This window comes from Orycteropus afer, unplaced genomic scaffold, assembly GCF_000298275.1.
Source record: "Orycteropus afer afer isolate SDZICR_OR568_19922 unplaced genomic scaffold, OryAfe1.0 scaffold00035, whole genome shotgun sequence".
Lineage (NCBI taxonomy): Eukaryota > Metazoa > Chordata > Mammalia > Tubulidentata > Orycteropodidae > Orycteropus > Orycteropus afer.
The window spans coordinates 3,657,696-3,676,070 of record NW_006921622.1 but is presented as its reverse complement, the minus strand read 5'-3'; the positions used below and the strand labels follow the sequence as shown (position 1 = coordinate 3,676,070).

The following is an 18,375-nucleotide window of genomic DNA, read 5'->3' as shown; positions in this document are numbered from 1 at the left end:
ATTGAGAGCATCTTTGCAGTCTGCAATTTATTTTCAGCTAGACTTGGAAAGAATGTAAATTCTTATTGAAACAATACTCATATTGGTTGAATGCCTTTTTTTTTTTAAGAGCTTGCTTTACATTCAACATTATGCCTACGTTTAGTTTCACTCCCCATTTACCATGTCCAACCCTAACTCAATCTCCTCCCCTCCCTACCCTGTAACCTTTCCCCTGTGTCCCTCATATTTATGTAATCCTGTTTGTCCTGCATTTCCTCAATTTGAACGTTGGTCCTCTGGTGCCTCGTGGGCTATTGTTCTAAGGGATATATTACCATAGAGTATGTGGGTGTGTCATCTTGGGTTGAGTGGTCTACTCGTACATCTTGTTAACTATTGGGCTGAGATCCAGCCCCTGGGGGTGCATTTTATTCCAGGTGCAGGATGTATTCTGGGGCCATAGTATTGGGGGTCTCACCAGATTTCATCTAACCAGTAATTCTGGTCATTATTGAGTTTTTGGAGTTTGTTCCATGTTTTCCCTCCGACTCTATCCAGGATCTCCAGATTTGATCTTTTCCTGAGTGGTTGGCATTGGTAGCCGGGCATCATATAGTTCTTCTGTTGTCAAGGGCCATTGTGTCCTAGGGCTGATTGCTTCCAAATGCCCTTGTTTTTTTTTTTTTTTTTGCACTCTTCTTCACTTCCAATGCTAGGAGACCGTTAGCTTCATCTTAGATGGCCACTTAAAGCTTTTAAGACCCCAGTCACTACTCACCAATGTAGGATGTGGAACAGGCTTTTATGTATTTTTTGGTGTCAATTGAGTCTGGTGCCCCCCAGCACTGTGGTCCTGAGACAGTAGATCTATTGGATCTCTCTCCCATAGTATCTGGTTATCTGTGAGGGGATAACTTTGAATATCAATTGTCAAAGCACTTTGATGTATTCAGTCATTCATCAAATATTTACTGACTACCTTCTATGGGCCGAGTAAAAATGATGGTTTTGAGAATAGCGAGATGAAGATAACATACCATCTGTCCTCAAGAAGACTGCAATCTGGTGGGAAACAAGACCACCTAACCAGTGATATAATACAGAGCATAGAAGATGGTGACTTGATCCCACTGTGTTTGGTGATCCCAAAGAGAGATAGGGAAGAACTTCTGGAGACAGATAGCCCTGAGACAGCTCAGAGGGAATCACCTCAGCAAATACACAGAGGTGAGAAACAGCACATGTGCAAGGAAAACATGCAAGCCGTCTAATTTGGTTAGAGCACAATATACTCCAAAGAAAGAATGGAATGGAGATGAAACAAGAGAAGTGGAAAAGGGACAAATTATGGAGTCTTTTTTTTTAAGGCAATAGATTGAAATATTTTGAATAAGTGAATTGTAATGGTTAATTTTATCTGTCAACTTAACCAGGCTATGACACACAGTTGTGTTTAATATTTACAATCAGCTGACTGATTCTGGTAAAGTATATTACCCCTGGTAAAGTGAGTAGGCCTGACTGAATCAGTTGAAGACCTTAAAAACAAAAACCAGGGTTTCTTGAGGTGGATGAATTCTGCCTCAAGACTATAACCCAGATATTCTGCTAGAGTTTACAGCCTCCTGGCCTATGGATTTTGGACTCGGGATTGCTGGAGTTTTCAGCCTGCTGCCTGACTTACAGATTTTGGACTTGTCAGCTCCTATAATCACACTTGCCTGCTAACCAGACGGCTGGCGGTTCAAACCCACCAGCCACTCCTCGGAAGAAAGGTTGGGCAATCCTACTTCCGTAGTGATATTGCCTCGGAAACCCAAGGAGGGGTCGCTATGAGTCGGGTTTGACTCGACGGCACATAACAACAACAACAACAATAATCACAAGGGCCAATTTCTTAAAATAAATTTCTCTCTCTCTCTCCTATTGGTTCCATTCTTCTAGAAAACCCTGACTGATTTCAAGAGATATGATCTGATTTGTTCTTTAGATAGTTCATTCAACAAATTTTTATTTAGCATCTTCTGGGCAGTACTCCAGATACTAAGATTATAAAAATGAGTAAGAGAATTTTACTATAAAAGAGCTAAAAACCTAACGAAAAAGATAGACAAGAAAAGAGTTAACTTCAAAATTTTGTTAAGTGCTATGACAGTCAGTGACCTTGATGTTTGAACAGATATCAACCAGCTATAGTTGGCAAACCCAAACCAGCTCCAAAATTAGATGAGAAAGTGTCTCCATTTCCTGAATTGTATGTAGCGCAAAGTTTGAGTCTTTACAACATAAACATATTTTCATCCTCTACTCCTTCCAACAAAATGCCTTTACACAAGCAGCAACTCTCCCAATTTGGTGGAGGTCTTAGAAGCCACGTAGATCAAGCTCTCTTTAGTAATAAACCGTTGCAATTGTGATATCATCCCATCCCAAGCAGTCTGTCCCATGCTTGGAAGTAGATTTCTTGAAAGGTCATTCTTGTATAGTGCTTCAGTTTCCTTTTTGGGCTATGCTTTTCCAGTTCCTTTAACTATTATCTGAGACAGTGTGATGTAATGGAAAAGGTCTGGAGCCAAAAAATCACACTGTCTCTACCATTCATTGGCTGTATGATCCTGAATTAGTTCATTGAACATTCTGACTCAAGTTGCTCATCTGTAAAATAGGTTGATCCAAAGCAGTTGCCATCAGGTCAAGTCCAACTCATGGCAACTCATGTGTTGTCAGAGAAAGCCCATAGGGTTTTCAATGGCTTGTTTTTCAGAAGTAGATCACAAGGCCTTTCTTCTGAAGCACCTCTGGATGGACTTGAACCTTCAAACTTTTGGTTAGCAGCCAAGCATGTTAACTATTTGCATCACTCAGGGACTCTAAAATAGATTGATAGAGGGCTTAAATAACAAAGTTAATGACATATGTAAAGCATTTAACAAGTGTCTTGCATATTGAGGTTCAATAAATAACAGCTATTGTGATGATTATTAAGGGATAACTTCTAGATATGCCCCTTACTTCTTAAAAAAAAATTTTTTTTTCACTTCCATGAACTGTCTCCAAGTATTTCTTCCAGTATTGAACTCAGAATCTGAGATATGATCTAGCCAACAGAGAGTGTTTTAGAATTCCTCTCTCTCTTGATTAGAACAATATTTAAGTAATTCTGGTATCTATTCCATTTTAGTATCTTTCTTTTTTGTGATAGCTGATCTGGGTGACTTAGTAGCAACAACAGTCTCCCATCTCCTCCAGGCTGGCCTGGTGACCAGGTATTTCCTCAGACATTTTTTTTTGTTGTTGTTGTTATGTGCCGTCAAGTCAGACCCAACTCATAGAGATCCCCCCTTGGGTTTCCGAGGCAGTATCACTACGGAAGTAGATTGCCCCATCTTCCTTCCGAGGAGTGGTTGGTGGGTTTGAACCGCCAGCCTTCTGGTTAGCAGTCAAGTGCCTTAGGCACTACGCTATCAGAGCTCCTTAAACTTTTTTTTTAGGGTGATGCAAATAAAACTCCAAATGATTAATAAATAGGCTGGTGAGCTTCTGGACCACAGCTCCTTCAGAGATTAAGAACATCCTTACTATTAATTCAGCCTGAGTTTGTATAAAGTTTTCAATAGACACATCACATTGTTTTAATCATCTTGAGCTGTGACCAATAAAATAAGAAAATAACAAAATGTTAGATGTGGAGGAAATCTAAAGATATCACTCAATGTGATCATTATGGATAATGATCCAATGAGCCAAGTCTCTGTCTGCCCTGATAAGGCTATACCCTTCACAAAGCTAGGTTCGTTCTCTCAGCAGGTGCTCGATGACAGGGGGGAGTATGTATAGTTATTTGTTATTCCTTGTGTTGAAATCAAGTTGTGACAATAATCATGGGCTCAGACAGGTTCTTTTCCATCAGGTTGCATTATTCATCCCTGGAAGCAGTACTGGAATGGAACATAATAGGTTTTCACATACTATGAGAGGTAAAGAATAAGAGAGAGTGGCACACACCAAGTGTAAGTATTGTGATCCATGGATAAAGCTTTCCAGGGAAGAACGAGTAGAGTGGGGTAAACAAGAGAGGCCCGATCTCTTGGCTTTGGTGGTGATTGTCCTTACTGAAATGAACATTAAGGACAATTTGAAGGATTGGCAGGAGCTGATTTGGAAGCTTTTATGAAAGGAGATGTATATGTATATGTATATGTATATGTATATGTATGTATGTATGTATGTATATCCAAAACCAAACCCACTGCCATCGAGTTGATTCTGATTCACAGTGACCCCCCTCGGGTTTTGAAGGCTGTAAATCTTCGTGGAAGTAAAGTGCCTTATCTTCCTCCCTCGGAACAGCTGGTGGTGGGTTTGAATCACTGACCTTCTAGTTAGCAGCAAATGCTTTCATCACTATATATACCTATATATCTATGTATATTTATATAACTATATATATCCATATCTCTATATTTAGATGGGAGCTCTGGTAGCATAGTGCCTAAGGCACTTGATTGCTAACCAGAAGGCTGGCAGTTCAAACCCACCAGCCACTCCTTGGAAGGAAGATGGGGCAATCTACTTCCATAGTGATACTGCCTCAGAAACCCAAGGAGGGGTTGCTATGAGTCGGGTCCGATTCGATGGCACATAACAACAACATATCTAGATATAGATATAGAGATATAGATATAGATAGATCCATTCTCCACCAAGAAAAGACACTTCCCTGATACCTAGGAAAGTAACTTAAAGTAACTTGTCAAACTGTGATGAAGGAAGAACATAGCAGTGATGATAATGATGATTTAACATTTATTGAATCATTAATATGTTCGAGACACTGTGCCAAGTACTTCATGAGTAGTATCTCATTTTGACCTTAGTACAACTCTGTGAAGTAGGTTCTATTTTTAGCACCATTTTACAGAAGAAGAAATGGATGTTCAAAGAAGTTACAGAGCTATTAAGTGGCATGCCTGAAATTTGAACCAAGATTCCAATTTGAAGCTGAAATTCTTAATCACCTTCCTAGAGCCCTAATCTGATTACTGGGCTTATCTAGTGATTAGCAAGCAGCCTCATGACTGAGCCCTTCCCTTCCAGCTTTGAAAAGGAAAAAACAGTTGCCCTCCAGTCAATTCCAAATCATGGTAACCCCCTGTGTCAGAATAAAATTGGGCTCCATATGGTTTGCAAGGGTTGATTGTTTTTAGATCACCAGACCTTTCTTCCAAGGAGCCTCTGGGTGGACTCAAACCTCCAACCTTTCTTTAGGAGAACGGGATAACCATCTGCACCTGCCACGGCCTCACTGAAGAGGAAGTTGCTAACACACAGTATACAGAGAGGTATGCCTCATAGTCTCAACTCCAAAGCCTAGGTTACACTACTAGTATGGTACTAGTACCTAACTTCTTGTTGTTGTTGTTATGTGCCATGGAGTCGGACCTGACTCATAGTGACCGTCCTTGGGTTTCTGAGGTGGTGGCACTACAGAAATAGATTGCCCAACTTTCCTTCCAAGGAGTGGCTGTTGGATTTGAAACGCCAGCCTTCTGGTTAGCAGTCAAATGCCTTAGGCACTAGGCCACCAGAGCTCCCACCTAACTTATGGATACCTTCATATAAGCCTGGTCCTATTGAACCATCTTCCCAGGCCCTGCACTTGGCATCACAGAAAGATGGTGCCAATTCCCCTTTCCCTAAAGATGACTCTGTCAGTGGATGATGGATGTTCAAATCAGATTTCTGTGCAATTTCCTCTTTGATTTTTCTCCAGGATTATTTCTAGTTCACTTGCTAAAAAGCAAATCCATCATGCAGTAGAAATACAGTGGAATCCTAAATTTAGGCAATAGTAAACAGCAATATTAACATGATTGAGAAATATGGTTTTAAGGAGAACATCATTTACCCAAAGTCTCAGTGAGTAAGACATAACTTTAACAACTTAGAAGGGATGACGGTGTTCACCCATCCCATATTTAGGGTCTGTCCATATTTAGAATGGAAATGATTGTCATAATATTTTTATAATTACCACTCAATTTTGAAGTGAAGAAAAATTCTAATCATTCTAAGATTGCTTGTGCCTAGAGATCCATTTCAAGCTATAGGTCTGGAAACTGATGTGGATTCAAAAAGAGCCAGTGTTTAACATAGACCAGGGAAAGAACGGTGGGCCTAGAACAGTGTCTTCTGAAGCAACTCCATCTCACTAGCCTTGCGATGACCCCTGCAGATGACCTCTAGATGACCAAATCTCAGTTTACAGTCAGGGACGTTGGACAAAGATCTGAAATATATTCACTGATGATATTCCTTTAAAGCCTTTCAACTTTAGGCTTTCTCTTGTCAAGCCCCTTTGGATTCCACTCCCAATTTCACCATTAAAAAAAAACAAAACTCAAACAAGTTGTCAAGTCAATTCTGACTCATGCAATTCCATGAGTCAGGGTAGAACTGTGCTCCAGAGTGTTTTCAATTGCTGATCCTTTGGAGGTACATCACCAGGAGGTTCACTAGAACCTGCAAACTTTTGGTTAGCAACCAAAAGCTTAATGGTTTACACCATCTAGGAATGCCCAACCTCATCATAGTGTCAAATTAAACTCACTCTAACTTGAAAGTTTATGCTGTAGCCCACACCAAAAATGTGAAATTTAAGCAGCCTCAAAATACTCCAAACTTGAACTTGGAACAAAATCATCCATCAGATCTTTTCTAATTAAATTGGCTTAAATTAAAGCTTAATGTCAAAATCAGAACCTGATCATAGAAACCCAAACACAGATGGTGCCAGGTTTTCTTGTGTGTGACCTCCACCCTATGTTCACTTTCACAAAGGGGTTTCTGTTCAGTTATACATTATTCTCTAACAAAGTAAGGGCAAAGCTCTAAGTGTCAGTTATGCTTACCCTTCAAGGTGAGTATGAATAAAAGTACTATGTGCTGGTTCCTCATCCAGAGTTCCTGGAACTGATCCTATGCTGCAAGGAAAGAGGGCAAACAGAAGGGGTTGCAACCCAGGAAATCACGTCTAGAAAACTGTAACCATCATGAGGTTTGCAGAAGTGTTAACCAACGTGATGAAAAGGACTCGACTTTTCAGCAACACAGTTGTGTGCCTACTCACTTTTGAAGCCAAAGGTGCCTGTTCTACAACATCAGTGATGCTCAAAATGGCAGTTGCACCAGCAGCCACAAAGCAGCACGTGGGACCCACTAGAAATCAGTCTCAGACCCTACCTTAGAATCACAGAACCAGAAACTCTAGGAAATGGGCTCAGTAATTGATTTTAACAAATCCTCCAGTTGATTCTGATATCCACCAAAGCTTGGGAACTCCAGCCATATACTGACATATCCCTTTAAATCAAGCTCTGAAAACAACTGAAGATGAAATCACCTAATTTTGAAATCAAAGGGCAGGTAATATTGCTTGTTCATTTCATTAATTTAGCTACTGAAATACCACTGAGGGTTCTGTGTTTCCTCAGAAATAATATAAAAGATATTTGACTTGTCAGATTATTCTCATAAACGTATTCTGTTAGATATAAGAGTTTAAGCATTACTCTACTATCTGCCTCAAGTTTTGTTATTTTTCAAAATTCTGAACTTTATTTTGGTTTCCAGCCCCCTTTGCCTGGAAGAGATTACATTTGGTGATTATATAGAAAAATGGTGACGTATTTATCGTTTAGGCTTTTCCAAGATTGCTTATTCATGAGCACTTCAGAGCCAATGGGTAATGTTTCCAGGTGAAGTCTACTATATTGGCTTGGGGAGAGACGATTCAGAAACTAACATTCAGCAACAGAAGATAATTATCAACCATTACATTAAAAAGAGACTTTATTGCATTTTTGATTTTTATAATTTAGTTTGCTTATGGCTTATAATTTCACAGAAAAAAAAAGTATTATTGCTTCATAGTATTTGCAGCAGATTTTATCCCTTTAGGGATCCATCTACTTCAAATAGTACAAACATTCTTGATCAGCGAAGCAATGTGTTTTTGAAAGCTTACTAGAATTAGTTCAATATTTACTAATTATTGAAAACAGTATGATTTCTATCACAATGTCAGAAACTAAAAACAAAGTTTCGATTTGGACACTCTCATCTTTAAATATTTACAAAACCAAAATTCTATTATAAAATTAATAAGTTAATGAACTAAAATGCACATTCGTTACCTAAGATAAAAAATACTTAACTTACTAATTGCTATATAGTACAGAAAAAGAAATAGGTGAGACCATATAAGTTTATTTTAGAAGAACTTTGAGAATCCTTACAAAGTCTTTATATTTTAATATTTTGTTCATATAAAGCCAACAGTAAGAGAGAAAGCCAACCTAAGATCAATCCGAGGTTCTGCAGGAGAAACATCAACCAGGGTCGCTGTGTTTGAACATGAGTCATTTCAGGAAGCTAAAAAAAGAATGAAAAACCAGAATAAGATCCAGATATATTCACTGCTGGGAAAAAGTTTGGTGGGAAAACATGAGATATTCTGTTGTTCGGAACTTAGTAACCTTTAAAATTCCAAAAACAGTTACAAAATTCTTAAAACCTACTCTTAGCATAATTTTAAAGTATAAGTTAAATTAAGCAATTTGATTGTACTTTTCAAGAAGATAGTTAAAGAGCCTAATATGTTGCTGTTGTTGTTGTTGTTGTTATGTGCCGTCGAGTCGGCCCCGACTCATAGCGACCCCTCCTTGGGTTTCCAAGGCAGTTATCACTACGGAAGTAGGATTGCCCAACCTTCCTTCCGAGGAGTGGCTGGTGGGTTTGAACCGCCAGCCGTCTGGTTAGCAGGCAAGTGTCTTAGCCACTATGCTACCAGAGCTCCTATGTTGCTAGAAGGCTTTAAAAGACATGGTTATCAACAGAAAAGCAAACCCATAGTCTTGTTTCCAGCAAATGTTTAAATGTGGAATTGATAAATATATGTTGCTGTTGTTGTTATGTGCCGTTGAGTCAGACCCAACTCATAGCGACCCCTCCTTGGGTTTTGGAAGTGGTATCACTACTGAAGCTGTTTGCCCAACCTTCCTTCCGAGGAGTGGCTAGTAGGTTTGAACCGCCAGCCTTCTGGTTAGCAGTCAGATGCCTTAGGCACTATGCTACCAGAGCCCCGATACATATATGGAAGGTACTATACTAGTCTGTTCTGTCAGATTTATGAAGTCTCTAAGTGCAAGAATTATTACAAAGCATTTTTCTTCTTTTCAAAGAGATGACTCAAGTCCTGCTGACCTTTGTAACAATAAAAACATGATCTCTTATTGCTATTTTTTATTCCCAGAGAGAGAGTGCAATGTTTGTGAAATGCCATATCACCATATAGAAGAAAATGTTCTCTTAAGAACCTGTGTGAAGTACCCCAATGTGCTTCTATCTTATTTTATTTCAAATCCCTCACTCAGAAAAGGTCAGAATGAATATACCTCTTCTAGGACATTTTCATTTCTATTGGACTACAGACTCTAGGTCAACAGATTAGAGAACTAGCTCCTCTAATGCAAACAGATTATCCCAGGGTTTCTGAGCCTGCACATTATTAACATTTTGGCTAGGTAATTTTTAGATGCAGGGAGCTCTCCTATGGGATTTTTATTAGCATCTCTGGCCTTTACTCACTAATGCTAACAGCACTCCCAACTCTAACCTACCACCCTCTCCCAGTCATACTGAAAAAAGTCCTCAAACATTGCCAAAGGCTCTGGGGAGGGGACAGGACAAAATCATCTCCCATTGAGAACTGCTGAACTATCTTATCTAGCACTAAAACGTCAACATATAAAATATGTGAGGAGTTCAGAATTATGGAGTACCTGGATGGTGCAAATGGTTAACATGTTCAACTGCTGACAAAAAGGGTAGGGTTCAGCCTACCCAGAGGCACTCCAGAAGAAAAGCCTAGCTCTCTTTCCAAAAATTCAGGCATTGAAAATCTTACAGAGCACAATTTTTCTCTGGCATATCTGGGGTCACCACGAGTCCATCTACTCAATGACAACAGATAGGAATCGTAGCTACATTTACAGCAACAGGGAGACAGGTTAACACACTTTTAAATGCCTTTATAGGATCATATTAAATGGTCCATTTTGGTGTGCTGGACATGGATATTTCTTCCCTTTTAATGAGCTAACTCCGTGAAATGAGCATTGGGTGACCTGCTACCCAACACCTTAGCATGCAGCATTGGGCTAAGTAGGACCCAGATTGTCCAGGACAGATGGCCTTAAACACAGTAAGTCCTTTTCTGGTGTTTTCTGTTTTTGCCATGTTTAAACATGACGTTCACCATGCAACTTTAGAGAAATCCTATATGATTCATTAATTATTATAAATTTACAAGAATTCCATTTTGTAAATTCATAGAATGTAGGTAAAACATAACCATATGCTTCAAAGCTTGTAGTAAAATGAGTTAGCAAAAGGAAATGGAAACATTTTAATTTAAATAAATGTTTAAATGTAATCATAGCAAGTTTCTCATATAGTTAACATTGGGTTTATGATTAACTTTTCCATGATTTTTTATTTAGTATATGATCCTCTACCATTCTGGAAGCTCTTATAAACACATATATTCAATTTTATGATGTGTGAGACACTGCAAGAAAACAGCGAGCCCATAAGCTTGGGTTAGCAAGAAAAATACTACAGCAAACAATTGTGTTTAAAAATTGTGGCATTTCTGAATTTGGGCAGGAGTGAAACTGCTTGAGATATTATAATAATTCCCAAGACACTAATTCTAGCTCTGTGTTTTTGTATCTAAAACTTTTGGTTATTAACTCTCTCCTTGTCAAGGACCAGATGTTCCCCAAACAGAGACCTGAAGTGGAAGTTTGAGGCAAAGATGGAAATTAGAAAATTTGCTTTCTAAAATGTAAGTTCATTAAAATATTGATTTCAAAATTTATTTCAAGTTCTATCATTGTACCAGAACCATTTTCACCACTATATTTATATTTTATCTGAAATATTTTTCTCTACAAGAATCCATGCATGAGGGTTAAATAAACAACCCATAAATATTTTTCTAAGACTTTGCCAAGAAAAACATTTTCTAGAAACCACTTCCACTAATTTATCAATGATGAACAACAGCCAGGTAGCCCTGCTAACAATAGAGGTAAGACAAGATGTTAATTCAGCCACATTTTATAAATGAGAGTTAATTATCTTGTTTGGAAAAATAGGGAGAAGAAGGAACTATGCAATGTTTTATTCCAATATTTGGAAATAAGGTTAATCAAAGTTCGAGGATTTTAAATGACCAGAGATTGTATAATTTTATCTTCCAGATAGAGTTTGAGATACAGTCTTCTAAGGCAGAAAGAAATCAGTTGCATTTGAACTTGTCTTAACTTGGGATAAACTATTGAAAATTACTTACAAACTATTGAAAATCAGAAATATTTGGATACTCCAATGCATGTATCCTGTTAATCCCTCATGAGTATAACATTAATTACATGCTCTTTGAGAACAAATGCTATCCCTTTTCCACACATACAAACTTAAATATAACCTATAATGCTGTCATGCTCATTGTGGATGTTGGACTAACATCATTACAGTAGTGGATATACAAGTCCCTAGGTGGTGCAGAAAGTTTGGACTCAACTTCTAATCTAAAGGTTGGTGGTTCAAATCCATCCAGCATTACTGTGGAAGAAAAGGCCTGGTGATCTGCTTCTGTTAAAATTATGGCCAAGAAAACCCTTTAGAACAGTTCTGCTCTGTAACAGACAGGGTTGCCATGAGTTGGAACTAACCTGACAGCAAAACTACAGTGAATACACGAAGTCCATACAAAGATCAGATCTCTATGTAAAATTTTCCCTCCTCTATTAAAACCAATATATTTCTGCCTAGTTAGGAAAAATAGAAAATTCCAATGCAAAAAAAAAGTCCAATTAGGCATAAAGTATCACTGCATATACATATATGATTAAAATAAATAATTCAATATAAAGATACCATGCAAAAGATATCAATCACATCACTGGTTTTGTGTTTTTAAGACAATGTACACTTAAAAAAATCTGTGAAAAAAGACTAACATAAAAACCTATAAAATGAACAGTAATAATCAAAATTTCAAAAAATTTAAGGAGATGCTCATTTTGATATCCTGATACAGAAGCTTCAATCTAGATTTGAGGGGCCTATCAGAACTTTCCATATCTACATACAATCTGTTTGGAAAGAAAACCCAGCTAAGCCAGTTTCTGAGACAATACTTGGCTCTTTTTAGCATGATTACAGATGAACATATGAACCATAATATCTCTTGGACATATACCAAAATACCAGAGATTACCACAGAAAGTCTTTCCAAAAGATACAAATACAATATAAAATACCAAAGCTCAAACCACATCTGATTACAATATTCCACCTCCTCGGAATCCTCTGAAGGTGAAAAATTTCACCTCTTCAGAGTCAGTAAATTTTGAAAGAAATTAAAGATCTACAGGAGCTCTGGTAGCCTAGTGCCTAAGGCATTTGACTACTAACCATGAGGCTGTCAGTTCAAACCACCAGCCACTCCTCAGAAGGAAGGTCAGGCAATCTACTTCTGTAGTAATACCACCTTGGAAACCCAAGGAGGGGTCCCTGTGAGTCAGGTCTGACTTGATAGCACATAACAACAACAACAATAACATGAATTCATTTTCAAGGGATATATTTTAGAAGTCCTTTTTTTTTTTTTTTTCATGTTTTAAAAATTCCTAACAACAGTTTAAGCACCACCATTACCCCCTGGCTTTCAATAAAGAAAAATCCCCTTCTTCCTCTAAATCGAAAACCAAAACCCAGCCTGATGCCACTGAGTCAACTCAAACAACTCATACTGACCTTTTTTTTGTGTGTGTGTGACCTTATAGGACTGCCCCACAGAATTTTTAGACTGTAAATCTTTACGGAAGCAGACTGTCACATCTTTCTTCAGCTCTTTTTCCTCTCCAAACCCAAAACCCACTACCATCGAGTCAGTTCTGACTTACAGAGTCCCTAGAGGACAGAGTAGAACTGTCCCATAGACTTTCTAAGGTTACCATCTTTACGTGAGCAGACTTTCACATCTTTCACCTCTTTTTTCCTCTCAAAAAAAAAAACAAAACAAAAAACCCCAAAACCAAACCTGACTCATAGCAATTCCTCCTTGGGTTTCTGAGGCAGTATCTCTCTGGAAGTAGATTGCCCAATCTTCCTGCCAAGGAATGGCTGGTGGGTTTGAACCACCAGGCTTCTGGTTAGCAGTCAAATGTCTTAGGTACTACGCCACAAGAGCTCCCGCTTTTTCCTCTAGGGCACCTAAATTCTATTATTGAACAGTTTTACTGACCTTGATTTATATCCTAAGACTCAAAGGGGTGAAATAATGGATAGAGTATGTTGACATTGAAATAAAAAGATAGGGAAAGAGAAAAAATGTTAGCAAAGAGCCTTGCCAAAAACGATGCGTGCTAAGAGAAATGGCCTTTAGATTTCTGCCAGAAAATTTGGAATAGGAAAATCACATCCTTTCTTACGTCCATTCTTAGCAAATTCCCCAACTCACATCAGTGATTACTAAGACCACAGGCAATGAATTGTAATTTTAAGGGAAAAAAAAAAGTTTATATAAAATGCAGTCCTTAAGCCTACAATCTTTATTTTTTCCAATAGAAAAAGCAGGTGAGAAATTCCCTAAGGTACACCAGAGTCCATCCACATATTGACAGTTACTTGTCCATAGATTGTAGTTCCATTGTCTAATTGAGACTTATGATGGTCAATTGCTAATTAGGATTTCTGAACATTTTAGAAAATGATATTAAGTAGATGTTTTAAACTTGAATCACTACCCATATTGGCATTCCTAGTCAAACTGAAGCTTTAAAGTGAATTCTCATGGATAATGTTAGGAAGATACATCAGGAAAGAAAGTAGATGGCTATTACCAACACCACTGTACTACATGATAATTACACACTAAGGAAGATCTGTCACAGAGATGGTTGAACTATAAAGTATGTTCTAGAACAAAGATCTTGTTCTAGATGTTCATTTAAGCCACCTAAGCTTTAAACTCTTCTGCCAAGCAACATCTTTGTCCACTTCCATCTGTAATCTGAACCTGGTTTCTTTTTAGTATCACTAAAGACCTAGCAGTAAATACTTCAACATTTACCTTTAGTATTGTTCATAAGGAGTCCCTGGGTGGTACAAACAGCTAATGCATTCAGATGCTAACTGAAAGGTTAGAGGTTCAAATTCCACCCAGATGTACCTTGAAAGAAAAGCCTGGTGATCTTCTTCTGAAAAATCAGCCATTGAAAACACTATGAAGCACAGTTTTACTCTGATACATGTTGGGTTACCATGGGTCAAAGTCAACTCAATGAAAACTATTATTTATAATGCTTGTTTTTGTTGTTTTTAGGTGCTGTCAAGTCAGACCCAACTCATAGCAACCCCATGTACAGCAGAGCGAAACACTGCCCGATCCTACACCAGCTCCATAATCCCTGCTATACTTGAGCCCATCATCGCAGCCACCTTGTCAATCCATTTCGTCGAAGGCCTTCCCTTCTTTTGTCGACCCTCACCTTACCAAGCATGACATCCTTCTCCAGGGAATGGTCGGTCCCTTCTGACAACATGACCAAAATAGGTGAGACCAAGTCTGGCCATTCTCACTTCCAATGAGCATTTTGGATGCACTTCCTCCAGGACAGATCTATTAGTTCTTTTACAGTCTATGGTACTTTCAGCATTCTTTGCCAGCACCACAACTCAAAAGCATCAACTCTTCTTCGGTCTTCCTTATTCATTGTCCAGCTCTTACATGCATATGAGGCGATTGGAAATATCATGGCTTGTGTCAGGCATACCTTAGTCCTCAAGAAGACATCCTTGCTCCTCAGCACTTGAAACAGTTCCTTTGTGGTTGACCTTCCCAGGGCTACACGTTGTCTAATGTCTTGACTGCTGCTTCCATTGACACTGATTGTAGAACAAAGCAACATGAATTCTTTGACAACCTCAGTCTTCTCTCCATTTATTGTGATGTTGCTTATAGGTCCAGTTGTGAGGATTTTTGTTTTCTTTACATCGAGAAGTAATCCATACTGCAGACTGTGTGCTTCAATCATCATCAGTAAGTGCCTCAAGTCATCCTCATTTTCAGCAAGCAAAGTTGTGTTGTCTGCATATCTCAGGCTGTTAATGATTCTTTCTCCAATCCTGATGCCCTGTTTTTCTTCATATAGTCCAGCTTCTCAGAGTATTTGCTCAGCTTATAGATTGAATAAGTATGGGAAAAGGATACAATGCTGACACACTTCCTTCTTGATTTTAAACCATGTATTGTCCCCTTGTTCCATTTGAAGGACAGCCTCCTGGTCAAGGTACAGGTTCCTCATGAGTACAATCAAGTGTTCAGGAATTCCCATTCTTCTCAATGTTATCCATCATTTGTCTTGATCCACACAATCAAATGCATTTGCATAGTCAATAAAGCACAAGTAAACATCTTTCTGGTATGCTTTGCCTTAAGCCAAGATCCATATGACAGCAGCTATGATATCCCTTGTTCCATGTCCTCTTCTGCATCCAGCTTGTATCTCTGGAAATTCTCTGTCAATGTACTGCTGCAACCGTTTTTGAATTACCTTCAATAAGAAGATAGTTCTTACTTACCTGGGTCCCTGCCACTGACTCCTCCTCTGTCCCGGTTCCTGGGCCTTTTCCTCCCCTTTCTCCTGCTCTCCCACCCTGCTGCTTTGGGTGTGCCTGGGTTCCCTCTCCTCACCTGGATCCCTGTGGCTCTCCCCAGGCCTATTCATCTCCACTTGCTGGTTCTCCCACCCTGATGCTTTGGGCTTTATAATGCTTACAACTGTGCATACTAAAAAGAAAGATCAGCTTCCAAAATAGACTGTTGTGCCATTGAGTTGGGCTGACTCATAGTGACCCCTCCTTGGGTTTTTGAATCAGTATCGCTATGGAAGTAGATCGCCCAACCTTCATTCCAAGGAGTGGCTGGGGGTTTGAACAGTCAGCCTTCTGGTTAGTAGTCAAGTGCCTTAGGCACTATGCATATACCACATTCATGAAATCACAGTATGTTGGAAAATAAGTAAATTAGAAAGATTGGACTTTATGAATCTAAAAACAAGCTGATTGTTTTGTTTTCTGTCTTTCTTGCAACCTATGCAGTGGCACGGCAGTTAACTGGTTGCTTTAGGCCTCCACCACAAAAGGTATGACCCTTGCTCTCTTGGAAACCCTCTCCCACAAATATGTAGATGTGAGGTTACTGACTCAGAATAATTATTTGATTTTCCTGGTTTTCTTCTAGATAATTGAGAACACCAGGGTATACATATGCTATATCTTCATAATGGTGACCAGGTTAAGCATGCAATAAACTTTACATGGGTTGGATTTGTGAACAACCTATTAGCCCTAATGAGCAAACCAACCTGAATTTAGCATTCACTGTCACAAACTTTATGAAAATATGAGAGAAGCTCCTCCATTGAATGAAAAATCACACATAGATGGTGCCAAGCAAAGCCTTCTCTGTCCACTTCCATTTGTCTTACAGCCCAAGTTAAGAATTTAAAAAGATATCATCCCTTCCAACTTTGAGAGATGTCATGAATTGAATTGTGACCCCCTGAAAATGTGTCTCAATTTGGCTGGGCCATGATTCTCAGTGGTTTGATGATAATGTAATGATGCAATTTGGCAGTTATATAATGATGTAGACATCCTTCTTGATGTGCTCTGACGTGATTAGCCAATCAGTCATAAGGAGAGTAGGGTGGGATATAACACCTTTACTCAGGTCACAGCTCTGACTTGAAGTTAGAGGAATTTTCTTACAAGAGATGAAAGGAGAGAGAAGTGAAAAGAGGAGGAGAAATCTCAGTACCACCAAGAAAGAAGAGCCAGGAAGGAGCATGTTATTTGGACCCAGGATCCCTGAAATGAAGGCACAATTTACATGAAGAATGCCCATGGTCTCCACTCCTATCACATTATCTTCTCTCTCACACTCTGAACCTACAACCTCATGAGGCGTTCCCTATGATTAGTTGACTAAGGAAGAAAAAACACATGCTTTACAGATGGTTCTGCATAATATGCAGGTGTCAATCAAAAGTGGACAACAGCACTGCAGCTTCTTTCTCGGACCTCCATGAAGGACAGTATTGAAGGGAAATCCTCCCGATGTGCAGAACTTCAAGAGTGCACCTGGTTATTCACTTTGCTTGAAAGAAGACAAAGACCTCCCCACAGAGACAACAGAGAAAGCCTTCCTCTAGAGCTGGTGAATTAATTTTGAACTTCTAACTTCCAAAACTGTGAGAGAATAGATTTCTGTTTGTTAAAGCCATCCTCTTTTGGTATTATAGCAGCACTACATAACTAAGACAGCATTTAGTATCAGGTGCTATACTGTACAACAGATAATTAAAATGTGGAATTGGGTAATGAGTAGAGGCTGGAAATATTTTAAGGTGCCTAATAGTAAAAGCCTAGGAGGTGTGTTAGCATAGTGCCTAAGGCACTTGACTGCTAACCAGAAGGCTGGCAGTTCAAACGCACCAGCCACTCCTTGGAAGGCAGGTTGGGCAATCTATTTCCGCAGTGATACCACCTCAGAAACCCAAGGAGGGGTTGCTATGAATCAGGTCCAACTCCACGGCACATAACAACAACAACAACAATAGTAAAAGCCTAGGTTGCCATTAAGAGATTGTTGGTAGACTTATCGATATCAAAGACAATTATGATGAGGGCTCAGAAGGAAATGAGGAGAGCTGTAACATAAGAGATGGCAAAGATAGCAAAAAGCAGTGGCGGAGAAATGGCAGCAGCAGAACCAGGAGAATGATGAAAGACTGCACAGGAGGTGACCCACAGAGAGAGAGTGAGCACTTTCAGGCAGGAGGCTTGCTGGCAGAGTGGGATGTCTCTGGGCACTTGTTGATGGAGCTAGCCTTCCTGACCCACTGAGCAAGACAGCTGAGTGTCTTCAGGTTGAGGCTTCATGGCAGAGTGAGGTCCGCTGGGCACTTATTGGTAGAGCTAAAGAGCTTTGTAACACTTGAACAAGTAGGGCAGAGACTGGGCTGGCCCAAGAGGCCTGAGAGGTCAGTAGCCCAAGTAGCCAAGGAACCAGAAAGAAGCTAAAGAGATAAGAAATGCAGAAGATGAGCTGCCTTGGTTTCAAAAGGTAGGGGTCTCGCCAGCAAGATGGCGGACTAGGCACAAGGACTGCACAGACGCTCTTCAACAAAGAAAAGGGAAACCAATTAACACAGACACAGAAGATAATCTTGGACCCCTGAGCCTTGAAGGGAA

At 39.3% G+C, this 18,375-nt stretch overlaps 1 protein-coding gene across 1 annotated transcript in view; it reads right to left on the bottom strand.

Annotated features, from left to right (window-relative positions):
* Positions 1-8,286: 8,286 nt before the first annotated feature.
* SLC39A12 (solute carrier family 39 member 12) overlaps positions 8,287-18,375 on the bottom strand; it is a 196,148-nt gene continuing 186,059 nt past the window's right edge. The window contains exon 13 of the mRNA XM_007936406.1: positions 8,287-8,415. Coding sequence (XP_007934597.1) covers positions 8,287-8,415 — 129 coding nt within the window. The remainder of the gene's footprint in view (positions 8,416-18,375) is intronic.